Raw genomic sequence first — 13,547 nt, 5'->3', positions numbered from 1 at the left:
CGGCGCTCGCCGTAGCCGGGCCCTCCCCGGCATTCCGCAGCGCACTAAAGCGTAGTTCTCACCGATTTAATATCCACCCCCTTTTTTTTTTGGACACTTCCGGGTCTTGCGTCGCTCCGGAAGCCCCTGAGTTCCGGAAGCCTGGGGAGCCGGTCTTCTGCTAGCAGAAGCCAAGCCTTCCAGAGAAGGTGTCAGACAGTTACTGGAGCGGGGGAGTTTCGCAGGCTCCTCAGGTCAGTGTCTGCCCCAGAGAGCCCCGTGCGGAGCTGCGGTCTTGTTTACAGCCGGGAGGGCGCGGAGTTTCACGGCCTTGGGATTGTTGCCCTTTGCTTGTTTCCTTATTTATTGGCTTCCTGTCTTTCTGAAAGACGCAAATCAAAGTCTGCTTTGGGGAAAGACAACGAAGCAATCCTAAAATCCTAAATGTAGGCTTAGGATAGAACCATTAAAAAGAAAAAGGACAGAAATAGGTAAACCTACGATCTTTTCGTATTCCTCCAAGTAACTTGGTAGAGGCAAACTTCGAAATCTTTTCCTTGCACTTGTGGTGAGATTTGCCTCGTATGAACGGCTTAAAAATTACAGTGTCCAAACTTAATGTCTTGATGGTTCATGTGAAGTGTTAACATTTGGTACAAAGAAAGTGAGTATGCTTAAGTTTCCAACATTTTTTGAAAGACTGTGAACTTAAAAGCAGTTTTAATTTTGTTGGGGATGAAGAGTTTTTGAGAATTTTCTTAGAAAATTGCGACGAGTTCGTTATATTGAACATTGATTTCTGGTAAGAAATGTGAAAATCATTTGCATTTTCTACTAGTGCCTTAAATTAAAAGTCATTGTTTGTTTACTTCTATGGGTCCCATGTTCCAAACTACAGCATTTAGTGAAAGGGCTTTTCACAGAATAAGACCAAGTTGTTGAATGTTCACATCTGACGTGCTCTGGTATTCTATGATACCCCTTGAAAATTTTTTATCTTAACAATTTTAAGCAGTTAGAATACTGAGACTCCATCCACACCACCGTTTGTAGTCTAAACATCTTCCCCTAATATGTTACCTTTATTTAATCCTGAACAGTGTAAACTTGGGATGGCTGACTTTGTGTTTTTCTTTTACACTTGAACTTCTCTCTCATCTCACCTATTTTATTAATTACTTGTATCCAGAAAGATCAGAGTTGAATGATCGTGAGCTGGAAGGAGGTTTGAAAGAAGAAAAATAGTGGAATTATTTACAAAGTCCGAAAGAGAAACCCATCTCTTTTTTTTTTAAAGGTGGAAAGAAAACCGAAGTAACAGGACATGTAGAGAGAACATTAGACTAAGTCAAGAGAATTGAGTTCTACCAATTGACTCTGTTTTTCCTTTGATCACCTCTACCTTTTGGCCTTATTAACTCTTCTGTTTTAGAAATTTTGCGGTAGCCTCAATCTGTCATTTTAAATCTGTTCTGTAGAAGGACTCCTGTAGAAGTTTCCTGGAGCCATGTAGGAGAGAGACACAGCAAGCGGACCTTTAGCAGTATTTTGCAATAGCAGCTGTTACACATGTTCTCTTTGAAACACAAGGTTCCCGATAAAATTTATTCACATCTTAGACTAAATGATCTGTATTTCTTTCTAGCATTAAAATTCCATTTAAGATAATTATTCATTTGTATTCAACATGGATTCATTTGACTAGTACCATTTTTTTAAATAATAAATGACATGTTCACAACTAATTAATTACTAACACCCACTAACATGTCTATATTGAGTCTCATTCATTTGACACAAATATCAAATTTAATTCTTTTTGATTAAAAAATTTTTTTACTTCACTCTCTTCTTTCTACCCTTTTATTTTAGCCAGAAATTTTTTTTGCAGATATATGAAGATTATAGTAATCTTTGCAATAGAGAACGCAGGTGTTTTCCATTTTACGTATCTGGTAGCTGACCCTTAAATATGTTAGCACTTTTCCCCAACATAACATTGCTAGTAAATTATGAGTCCTAACCCCATGTTTTCCCTACAGCATCAAAAAATGTGAAAGTTTCTTCCTTTGCACTCCACCGTGTTCAGGTTCCTGTAGCACAAGGAAAATGTATGCCATATGTACAATCTTTATTTCTGGACCAAAATTCTGCTCTGAATCACTTCTTTTTTTCTCTCCTTGATTATCTTAATTGGACAACCTAGAAGCAAATTGGCTGTTCCCTTTATCTCTTCCTGTGAAATGACAGCAGTTTCTAAACATTTCATGTTCCTCTTCAGTTCTTTGTAATGTGGAAGAAACCTTAGGAGAAAAGCCCTGAACTGCCTCGTGTGGCCCATGTCTGTAATCCTCACCCTGTAAATGCAAGTGATGTGTTTTCTGTACATGGGTGTGGCAGCAGGGAAGAGGCTGTCCAGCACCACCTGTCTTTCCTGTCGTGGTCTGTCAATCAACTTCTTCCCAACCTTTTCCCATCTATACAATCAAAATGTCCTTTTCTATATTGCTATTTCTTCTATTTAACGTATTTTCTTTCTTTCAGAGCTCTCCCTTCTCACCTTCCTGTCAGCTAAGTTGAGATAAAATTCACCCAAGTTGTCTTTTCTTTCTTAACTGTTAAAACATAAAATCAAGACCTCTAGAATTGTTTTGATTATTCATAACCAACCCCTTCCACTGTTAGATGAGTTGGCATTGCCTATGTTTTGCATATAGTATGTGTTCATAATAATTAAATGCATGTTCATGTCTCATTTTCCCTTTGTTCAGATTTGACATTCAGTCTCTTTGGTTCTCTGACCACATGTATAGATGAAGAGAGGGAATGTAGACAGCTGCATCTTGGGCAACATGGGCAACTTTACCACATTCCTTTAATTTTTTTCCCCGTATACAGTCCTGAGAGCTTGACTGGCAGTCTGGTCTTATGAACAATCTTGAGGGTAAAAAGCTTGCTTTGAGCTCTGTGGGGCTGAATTTGATCCAAGTTTACCAAATATCCACACTAATAACTTCCTTTTGTGTGTTCCACAATTTCCTGAGTGTTTGCTAGAAATTTACTAATGCCAGCATGACCTTAAACAAGTTGTTAATTTTTTCAAGCCTTAATTTTTGTCTTCTTAAAATGGACATGATAATATTTACTGTATTGTGAGGATTAAATGAGAGAAAGAATGTAAAGAAAAAAAGTGCCTCACGCGTTATCATATATCACATGGTACTGCCTCCTCATCCATTGCTAATACCTCTTTGTGGATATTACCACATTCTCTCAAGTACCATAAAATGTGCAAGTAAATGTATATGCCAGTAGTTTTCAAGTCTTTTCTTAGGCAATTAGATCCAAAAGCCCTTTTCTAAATATATAGAATAGCTAAAGATTCAATTACTTCGTGTTTCATGTGACTCTTGTTTCTTCATCCTTGGATTAGATTTTTTGCTGTAGTTCATGCTTATACTCTTAGTCATTTAGTACTTAACCTCTTAAAACTGCTTCATGTGCATGTCCATTCTAAATGTTTATCTTCATCTTTTAGGCCCATCGCCACTTTGTCAGTAGAGGAGAGCTAGGCTCTGCCCCTTGTAGCTGTGTGATTCTGTGCATGTCACCTAATCTCTCTGAGCCTCAGTTTCCTTGTTTTAAAGCAGAAATAATAAAAGAACCTCTCATAGTATTGTAAGGATTAAATTTTTTAACGCTTAATTTTGCAAAGGTCACTTATTAGCACTTAATAACCAGTAAATGATGTATGTGTACCACTGTTGTAAACTCACAAATTGGCTGGGATTGTCTTCCATAATACGTTGCTCTTTTTTTCCATGATTGTGTCTTTGTCTCATATGTTCTGTTCTGATTTCTCTGCTTTCTCTAGCCTTTTCCAGACTGATACACAACATTACCATTTCTGTTCTTTTATTTTTTTCTTCCTCTTCCAGGGTTTCATAAAACAGTTCCTCTGAGGATTCTAGACAGGTAGGCTTTTACAGTTGCTTTTTTGTTTTTTAAACTTTTTAACTGCTAAAGAGTATAGTGTAGTAAAATGACTTGTCCAGAGTCACACAGCCTACTAGTGAACCTTGGCTAGAATACACAACTAATCAGAACCAGTTTAACTCTTCCCCCCACCACCATACTCATTCAAACATCTGCTCTTTATTTTCACAATGTGCTTTCTTTCTTAAAGACTCAGAAGTATTAACTTTCTGAAAGAAAAGATTATGAGTGCCATTCTGTTCTCTTAAAAATGTATTTGTGAAACTAAGTCAAGGTACTGGAAATTCTGTTTCAAGGTTTAAAAAAAGTATTTTGTGTTAGTTTTAGATACTTGAGTAAATGTACCATAAATGAAATAGGTAAGGTGCTCAATTGTAAGACTGATTGTAAGACTAATTGTAAGACTAATTGAAGATTGTAGTATTTGAATTTTTTCCTGTTCTCTCTAAACAAAAAATGTATTTCTTCTCTACCAGGCAACTTGTTTATCATAATTCACTTTTTGGAGAAATGTATGCTTTTCTCAAGTTTATTCTTCAGATATATTTTAGGAACATTTTTTTGTATACCCACTACCACCCCCAAAAAGAAAAATCCTGTTTGGATTTTAATGGGGATTCTATTGAAGAGTAATTGCAAAGTCTTGCGTCCATAACAAAATTAAAAATTCCATGTCTTGTCTAGATCCAAATGAGTACAGTTGAGATAGCATTAGATATCTATATACTATTGAAACTTAGTTTATATTTAATGAAAGAGAAGAACAGAAGTACAGTGAGAAGTCACTTAGCAAGCCTGTGGCAGAGTGGGATTTGAACTTACAAGCTGTTGATTTCTAGGCCTATTCCAGTGCCAGAGGTCACAGTGTCCTAATGGGTCTCTGCCCTAGCTTTTGCTCTTTTGCTCATGTTTGCAATGTGTTCTGCGAATCAGTGTCCTGTTAAATCCCTCTTTGATGTATGTCCCATTTATTAGTATTGATTTCAATACAATGGACAGTAAATCTATTTGACTACACAAAGGAAATAAGGTAGTAGGTGTAGGTTCAAAGCTTAAGGTCTCTCGTTATAGAACTTCATTCACATAACCTCATAATATCAAATGTTTAAAATTTTTTAAAACCTAAAAGGAAAAATGGGTATATTTTCTCATCCATTTTGATTACTAAAACCCTTAGGATAGTGTGCAAACAACCTCTTCATACTGAAAATTAGTTGATATTGTGGATCTGGAAAAAGCCTGGCAGCAGGTACGTGAATGGGTTTGACACCTTAGAGATTACTTGAGAATCATGTTTCTGCTGATAGAGTTTATAGGACTGTAAATTTAAATGTAGAATTTTTGTAGGCAGCATGCATTGACAAATATGCCTAACGGTAATACATCTAATACTGAGAGTCTTGGCACAGGTCAATAGTAATGCAGATATTGATAGCAGCAATGTAAGAGATGTTACTTGGTATTATAGCTAAAAATCCATGTTATCCCCTTAATCATAATTACATTAATATTGACAGGCCCTTGACAATACCCACATTATTATTGATAGATTTCTGTCAATAACATGTTTTAAATAAAATATATTCATTCATAATTTGCACTGTACTCAATAAGATCTCTGAAATACATCCTGAAAAATTCTTCCCTCTTTAGTGAGAAACAACCACTTGTTTTGGTTTTGTAATACAATATAGATGACAAAGTTTTATTTAGGGGAATGAAAAGCATAAAAGGAAAGCATGAATTATTTAAGGAGTAAGGTTATATATCACACTGGTCTTAGTAAATGACTTTCCTAGTTTGTTTTTTTCTATGAAGGAAAAGCAGTATGACATGCCTAGTGATAAAATAACAGCAGAAGACCTTTTTAACATTTGTTAGTACTAGATTATTTTGTCTTAAACATATTTATGTGACAAGTTAATCATACTAACCTTATAGATGCTGCACTTTTAATCTGGTCTTGATTTTACCTTAAGCATCATTTTCACATGTTCTTACAATAGTAGTGTCCTTCACTCACACTAGTATTATTCAGTGCCAATTATACTTTTTTAACTGGTTATTTTTATGTTTCTTTGCATGGCCATAAATGTTTCCCCCAGTTTAGCCTTTTAGAATCTTAAATTAGTATAGTTTGGGAACGGGATTGGTGAAGGAGAGGGTGATACAGGATTCTGTATTAAAAGAATGAGATTTCATGGCAGAAAAGGAAAAAGCATTGCCTGTTTTTGGCATTCTGGAAAAATCCACTTGAATTAAATATAATGTTTCTTTTGATTAAAAACAATCACAACAACAATAAAACAGATTAGTTTGTACTTTTTTTTAACTATTCAAGTTGAAGCCTACTTTCGTGAAACTAGATGCTAATCTACAAGAACCAATAATATGGGGATTATTAAAGCTTACATAAATTCTTGAAAGTAAGAAGAAATAGGCCAGTGGTTGGGTTTACTCTTCCGCCAGCCTATTTTGCTCTGGCTTGATTCTTTGCTTCCAGATACAAGCTCAAACCACATTGATGGGGATTAACCAAGGATGCAGCTAATGTTGGAACCCATCTCCATGTCTTCCAGATAGATCATAGCCAGGTTTCATGGTTTGCACATTTCTGGAGTTTGCACAACCTGTTTCCTTGCCTTAAATACCACTCTTCTCTTTTCTGGCCAGGGAATCATGTGATCCTTTGTCACGTTTCCAGATTTCAAGATCCAGGCTTTGCTCAGAAATCAATGCCTAGTCGTGAATTCAGGAATAGCCTATTTCTTTAAAAGTGCTTGAATAAAAGGAAGTTAACTGAGAATTAAATATTTGGATCGAATCCCTGGTACCTAAGAGAATGCCTGACATTTGGTAGGTGCTCAATAAAAACAGGTTAAATTGAGTAGCCATTTGTCAGAGAATTAGGATTCATTGAAACACAAACTGCCTAACATATACTTAGAATAACTATGTGACTTAAAGGCATGTGTGGCATTTTTCTGTGCTTCACACCTATTGGGCAAGTATTATTGTACAGCAGTGGAGGGAAGCAGATTCCATAATCAGATTAATTGCTTCTGTTTCATCAGTTTCTTCAGTCTTTCTCTAACTCCAGTAGTCTAGAATAACTACGCCTGCCAGAAAGGAGAGAGTGGGAAGTGGGGGGACCTGAACGTGGTTTGTTGGTGTTGAACCAAGGTTGGATGCTCATCTCGGACTGCCTGTACCATGCCCCACTTAGCAAATACCCTAGAGTCAGATGTTACCAGTATGCATTCCTAAGGTTTCTTTGCTTCCAAGTAACAGGCATGACCATGGTGATGGAGGTTCAGTGACCAAGCTGGTCATGCTGGGACCCATCCCCATTCTCATAGAATCCCTACTCCATCATCTCCCTTCAGATAAGATGCAGTTCCCCAGAACCATGTGTCTCCCCCTTCCCACCTGGGCCCCCACACGTGAAGACATAATGGTGACATCATTTCACTGTGTAACTACCACAGTTACATTTTAATATCGTAGTCAATATTTCCGGGAAAAAAAATTATTCTACCACAGGTTGATGGAGGCATTAGCGTGAGTAATGATGGAAGATGTCAGTCTTTTGAAATGATATTTGCTAAAGTCAACTCTGTCTTTTTCTTGTTATGCCCATCCCTGGCCAAAGCAGTAACAATACAATAATAAGAATAGTGCTTTCCAGTTACCAAACCGCTTTCAAAACAGTAAGTGGTTTCATATCAACAACTTTGTGAGGTAGCTGTTATTTCCAATTTTTTGAAGAATCTGAGGCTAATAACTTTTTTAAGATTACATAGGAAGTAAGCGACAGAGCTGGAATTTGAGCTCAGGTATGCTTGATTTTAAATCCACTTCTTCCACGCTTGTCACAGTTGCCTGAATAGGAATGTAGAGCATAGGAGGGGTATTCCACTTTAACAAACTATAGTGTGTAATGGCCAGTGTCTGTTCTGTTTACAACTAAAAGAAGTCACAAAAATGACTAAAATGATGGAAAATAAAACCTAAAACTAAAGATAGAGAAACAAATTATTCATCTGGAAGAGCAAAGGCTAAAGAACAGTTTAATAATTGTCTTTTAGTCTATTAAAGAATCTTGCATAGGGAGATTGAGCCCAGCTGTTCTTTATCTACATTGTGGCCAGGCATGGGAAGAAAAAGAGGAAAGAAAAAAAAAGTTAAACTGTAACAGAAGGAATAAGAAAGAAATTTTTGATAATAAAGATTGTTAAATATTGGATTGGTTCAAAAGTGTGTTAAGTGTCCTTTTCTGGCAGCCATTAAAAATTCCTGTCTTTACTAAATGTTCTTAAGTATGATGCCTCCAGAAATGAGCGATTTGGAATAGATGATTCCTCTGAGAAACGACTGCTGACCAGTTTCTCACTAAATACAAACAAGGAAGCTGAGAAAGAGATGGCTTCCCTCACCATCTAGTGCACCTCGATACCCTCAAGCAGTATTCAAGTCAGTACAGTGATTAGCTACCAAGCTACTCCTTCCATTACATACAGATTCAACAGACATTTATTGAGCAGCCCATCTTTGTGGTAAATTATATAAGATTAATAAGATATTCATCAGCCACAATCTGGAACTGATTGTGACTTCTAATATTTAAAGACAAATAAATTGGCACAGCTGGCCCTCTAACACGAGCCATGTATTTCATCTGATCCTTAGCAAAAAAATAGCAATCCAGCCAGTCCAGTACTGGGGACAGGGGAAGAGAAAGAGGAGGGGACTGGTAGTGCTGGTCTTACATCAATATTCAGTATGGTCAGAGCTATTCAAGGGTAATTTGACAATAAGAAAGCATCCCTCATCTTGCTGACCACAGGATGTGAAACCTGGGGAAGACAGAGATTTGTAGACACCACTGAACTACAAGAGTAATATATACCATATTCCCACAATAGCATGAACCATGGGAGATTTTGCATGAGGAGAACTGAACTAGGTATCAGTGTCATTTTGTAGAGGGCAGGTGCTTTGCGAAATAAGTAAGGTAAGGCACTTTCCTTTACTAGCTTACAGTGAAGTTAGGGAAAGAAGAAGTGTTTGCATGACTGAAATCACAGTGCAGATAGTTGAGGGTGGAAGTAAGTGGCAAAGACAAGTCTCTGTCAGAGTTAAAAATTGTGATAAGTTGGATATACTTATGAAGGTTTCATGGAGAATGTTGAAGCAGAATTGGAATGTGAAGGGCAAATATTTGAGGGCAGTGGGAATAGTTAGTAGGGAAGGTAAGTGCTTTAGGTACGTGAGAACAAGGCACAGAGTTAGAACTGAAGAATGGTCTGGAGTTAAAGGCTCACTGGGGAATTGTGGGTTATACAGTTACAGAGGTGCAGAGACAGAATTGGGCTAGATTAGGTCTGAGAAGTTTGTACTTTATCCTAGGGGTATAGGATAACAGTGTATATTGTAACAGTGTCTACAACACTGTATCTTCCCCAGATTTCATAATAATGAGGTTAGAAAGAGGTGATTTGGTAAATGTGGGCAAATCACTTCATAGATTTTGGTTTGCTTACAAGGTTTTCAAAAATTATTTTAGTTTTTTAATTACTTAAATGATATGTTAGAGAAAATCTGTGAACAGCAGAAAAGGAGAAAAATAATTTTATTCATTGATATTTTCATTAACTTTGGAATTCTTTTTCTATTGAGGTGTAAATTGTATGTATTGGCTTTGAGAACCTTTAATACCATAGACTTCCTTTGTTGCCCCAGTTGTCCATTTACCTGCCTGCCTCCCTGTGAGACCTTGGTCAGGGTCCTTGAGTGAGAAGCAGGACAAGTTTTTGTCTCTGCATCCTCAGCACCTAGCAGTGCTAGGATGTACTGTTGCTCTTAGAGTTTGTAGACTCCGTTAATGGTCCCTAATCTCACAAGGACTACTTAACAAAAGAAAGGGAAAGCCTGAGTCAGAGCAAGACTTGTAACAGCCTCTGTAGATACAGAGCTGAGAACAAATGAGAAATGAGTAAGAGGGCTGGCATGCAGCATTTAGCTCTATGGGTGACAGATATGCCAAAAATTTATGAAGTTTACTTTGAAATCGACTAGCTCGGTAATTCTCAGTATCACCAGGGAACTTGTTAGAAATGCAAATTCTTGGCTCCCACTCCTGACCTACTGAATCAGAAACTCTGGAGATGAGGCACCCCAGTCTGACAAGTCTAAGTGATCATGGTAAGCCCTCAAGTTTGAAAACCTCTAGGTAGATCAGAATAATAATAAGACTAGAGGAGTGTGATGTGAAGACCGCCCATAGAAAGGAAAAGCCCACTGATACCTGTGACATCAGGGAACATAACCAGTGAAATGCCATAGTGGCTGAAATAGGAAAACTAGGAGAAAAGGATTGTACTGTTAACAAAGAAGTTGAATGTGTTATAAATGGACAAGACCTATCTATCTTAGATTGCTGCCTCCCTGATCTTAGCCTTTATGTAGATAGATTTAAAATAGATTATATGAGAGGGACCTCACACTCAAAATCTCAACCTAAATTTTCTGTTCCATATCCACATAACTGCCTGCTGACCTTTTTAGCTATCTCATAGGAGCCTCAGCTCTCTAAAACTACATGTATTTAATATCTTTCCCTTCAAAACAGTATCTCTGCATGTGTTTCCTAGTTCAGGGAACTGAACTGTCGTCCACTCAATTACTCAACTCAGTTATTCTTGGCTTATTTCTCACTAAATTGTGTCAACTCTACCACCTCATAGTTTTCAAAAGTACCTGTTTCTTAATCCTCACTGATACCTTTCTAGTTTAAACCATCATATAACATCATCTTCACTGGTCTGTGTGCCTCCAGGCTTTCAGCTTTGAATCTGTTCTCAGCTGTGGCCAGAACAGGCTTTCTAAAATGCAAGCTTGATTAGTTCTTTGCTTAGAACTATTCAGCAGCTGCCCATTACCATCTTGATAAAATACAGCCTGCTCAACTTAGCTTTTAGGGCCTTTAGGGTCTGTCTCCTGCCTTCCTTCTGCTTGGAATAACATAATTATCTTCCTTTACTGGGCTGATACTGCCTCTCCAATGGCTACTTAGATGTTACCTCTCTACAAAGACTTCTCTGACCTTCTGAGGTCTAATTGTAAGCATGAGGCCCTGAATTTCCCTTGAATATCACTTATCCCACCTTATCACAATTGCCTGGTTATCATTTTATATAGCACATTCTTAATTCTCCCAACACTATGATATAGTCTCCACAGGGGTTGAAACTGTGTCTGTTCTAATACTGTATCACTAGCTCCAGCATATTAACTGGTAAATAGATGCACAGAAAAACATGTTGAAATAAGTAGTAATCAACAGTTTGGATATGGTAGTTTAAAAAGTTAAAGGAGGAGAATTTGTATTTTTTTACCCTCCACTCAAGCTAGATTTTTATCCTGTTAATTAATCTATTCATCTATATTTGTAGGATTTAGTCTGTGATCCAGGCATTGTGCTAGTTGCTAAGAGGGAACTGAGACAAAGACTCAAAAATTCTTTGCAATAGGGCTTGTCCTCTAGTGGGGGAAATAAACAAAAAGTAGTTTATGTATAGTACCTAAAGTAGCAAAATGGTCTATGTATAATGCATAAAGGCCAAGAAAGAGGAAGAAGAGAGTGCTAAGGAAACAACCAGAAGAGGCAGCTTCACTCCAGTTTGGAGAGACAGGAGGATGAGATGCCTACGCCAGTGCTTAAAAACTTACTGTGAGTTTTCCAGTTAAGGAATAGGAACACACTGTCCCAAATGAAGGGACAGGCAGAAAGTGTCCACAAGTGAACAAGAGAAGTCATAACTAGCAGTCGAAGCATTAGAAAAGAAAGCAAGTGTGGGGTAGATTTAGGGAGGCTTGTATTATCCAAGGACTGCAGTGTAGGAAATACATGGAAGGAGGCAAAAGGCAAGCTAGACAAATTGAAGTAATCAGGGGAGAGATGGGGACAGCCAGAATTTAGGAAAAGGCTTGCAGGGGGATAAAGTAATGAGTGGATTAGAAAAATATTCTGGACAAAGAACAGACCCTGGATTGATTAGACGTGTAGAGAGAGAGGAAAAGGAACATCGTCCTAACCCCCTTCTTTCTTTCCTGTAGCTCCTGGCTAGTATGAGGCAAGGATTTCACAGAAGAATTTGCAGCAAAAATCCCCACTGCCAGAGCAATAGGCTGTGAAGTCTTGAGGGAGCTGCAGGAAGGGGAAAAAGGTGAGATCACCACAGAAGGCAGATGGCATATGTTGGTGAGAAGTATTCCTGTCATATATCTGGTGTGAGAGGAAAACAGCCTCAAACAACCTATTATTTAATAGTCATTTTTGTTACCTATGCTTGATCTTGTTAAGTGTGTAGTCTTCTGTCACTGAGTCATCTAGGATCCAGGAGTAATTTAAAAATGTCCCTCTTGAAAACTTTGTTGATTCTCAAAGATATTCCCGATTTCAAGAAGTATAATTTTAATTTAGGATGCATTTTTCAATCTTAACTTCTAACAAATTATATTAAACATCTTTTTAGTAAAACTCATTAAATAATAGAATTTGAAAGGACTTCAGATGTCATTTTGTCTCCTGCCCTTAGTTATATAAGTAAAGAAACCAAGGCAGGGATAAGGTGAAGTGACTTACACAAGATCACAATGGCTACACAGTTGGTAGCAGTGAGCTTCAGCAGGACACCTGCCTCCCAATTAGTGGAAGAATGTCCTGTTCTTCCGGTTAGCGCACTGGACCCTTTGAAAGCCCAGAGATCAGGATCAAGATCCATGTATTCAAAGCCTATTTTAGAAACTAAATTTAAACAGATTTCTTGTGATAGTTTGGATCTGCCTGTTCATTAATAATATGTAAAATATCTAAACTGGTCTGTCCATTCTTTGACAACAGCAGCCGCTGGGTATTTTAATCACTTTGGCTTGCATATCATAGGCATTTAATAAATGTGTTTTGAATGAGTCAGTCATACCTAGCTAACCATTAATCAGCTTCTATTTCATTTTAAAAGACTTTTGTCCCTTTAGCAACTATTTGTTTACTTAGTATATTCATGATATGATCTTAGTATATATTTTTACATCAGTTTTCTTTCTTAGAAAACTGTATGATGTGTGCTATTTTAGTAGCTTGGTAATGACATTTCTGCATTCATGTTGCTTTGTGCTAGTAATTATTTTCTTCAGAAGAAAAGTTCTTCTAACTTCCTTTACATAAAATGTACTTAAGAAAGATAAAATGACTTGTTGAAAAATACACCTTTGAGTCAGTTGAAGTGCTGGAAGTTAAACTGAGATCTTGACTTACCATCCACTGCAGTGTCCCATAAAGTTCATTGTATGTATTAAGTTCATGTATTTCTCCATTAGTCATGTTATTATTCAGCCTTATCACTGTTAGCTTCAGGATTTTATCATCTCCGGGCTAAAATATCTGAACATGTTAGATTACGTAGAGGTAATTTGTGGAAATAGGATACCGCTTACTAAGACCTGTTTGTGTCTTCTTGATGAGGAGGCCAAAAACAGGTCCTGGTAGGGGGTTGCGGGGGGGTGGGGAG

At 37.4% G+C, this 13,547-nt stretch overlaps 1 protein-coding gene across 18 annotated transcripts in view; it reads left to right on the top strand.

Annotated features, from left to right (window-relative positions):
- Positions 1-76: 76 nt before the first annotated feature.
- The window catches only part of PEX2 (peroxisomal biogenesis factor 2), a 57,914-nt gene continuing 44,443 nt past the window's right edge, over positions 77-13,547 (top strand). For 10 of the 18 annotated variants that reach the window (XR_012128264.1, XR_012128267.1, XR_012128262.1 and 7 more), the window contains exons 1-2: positions 78-233; positions 12,094-12,238. Coding sequence is in view for 7 of the 18 variants with exons in the window: in XM_073229739.1 (XP_073085840.1) it covers positions 12,226-12,238 (13 nt within the window). In the remaining 11 variants the exon portion in view is untranslated. Of the gene's footprint in view, positions 234-3,917; positions 3,955-12,093; positions 12,239-13,547 lie in introns of all 18 variants that reach the window. The other 8 variants (XR_012128261.1, XR_012128260.1, XR_012128259.1 and 5 more) reach the window with 5 other exon arrangements.

Source organism: Manis javanica, chromosome 2 (genome assembly GCF_040802235.1).
Source record: "Manis javanica isolate MJ-LG chromosome 2, MJ_LKY, whole genome shotgun sequence".
In the NCBI taxonomy this organism is placed as follows: Eukaryota; Metazoa; Chordata; class Mammalia; order Pholidota; family Manidae; genus Manis; species Manis javanica.
The sequence above is the reverse complement of the archived record's forward strand: the minus strand, read 5'-3'. Positions and strand labels throughout refer to the sequence as shown.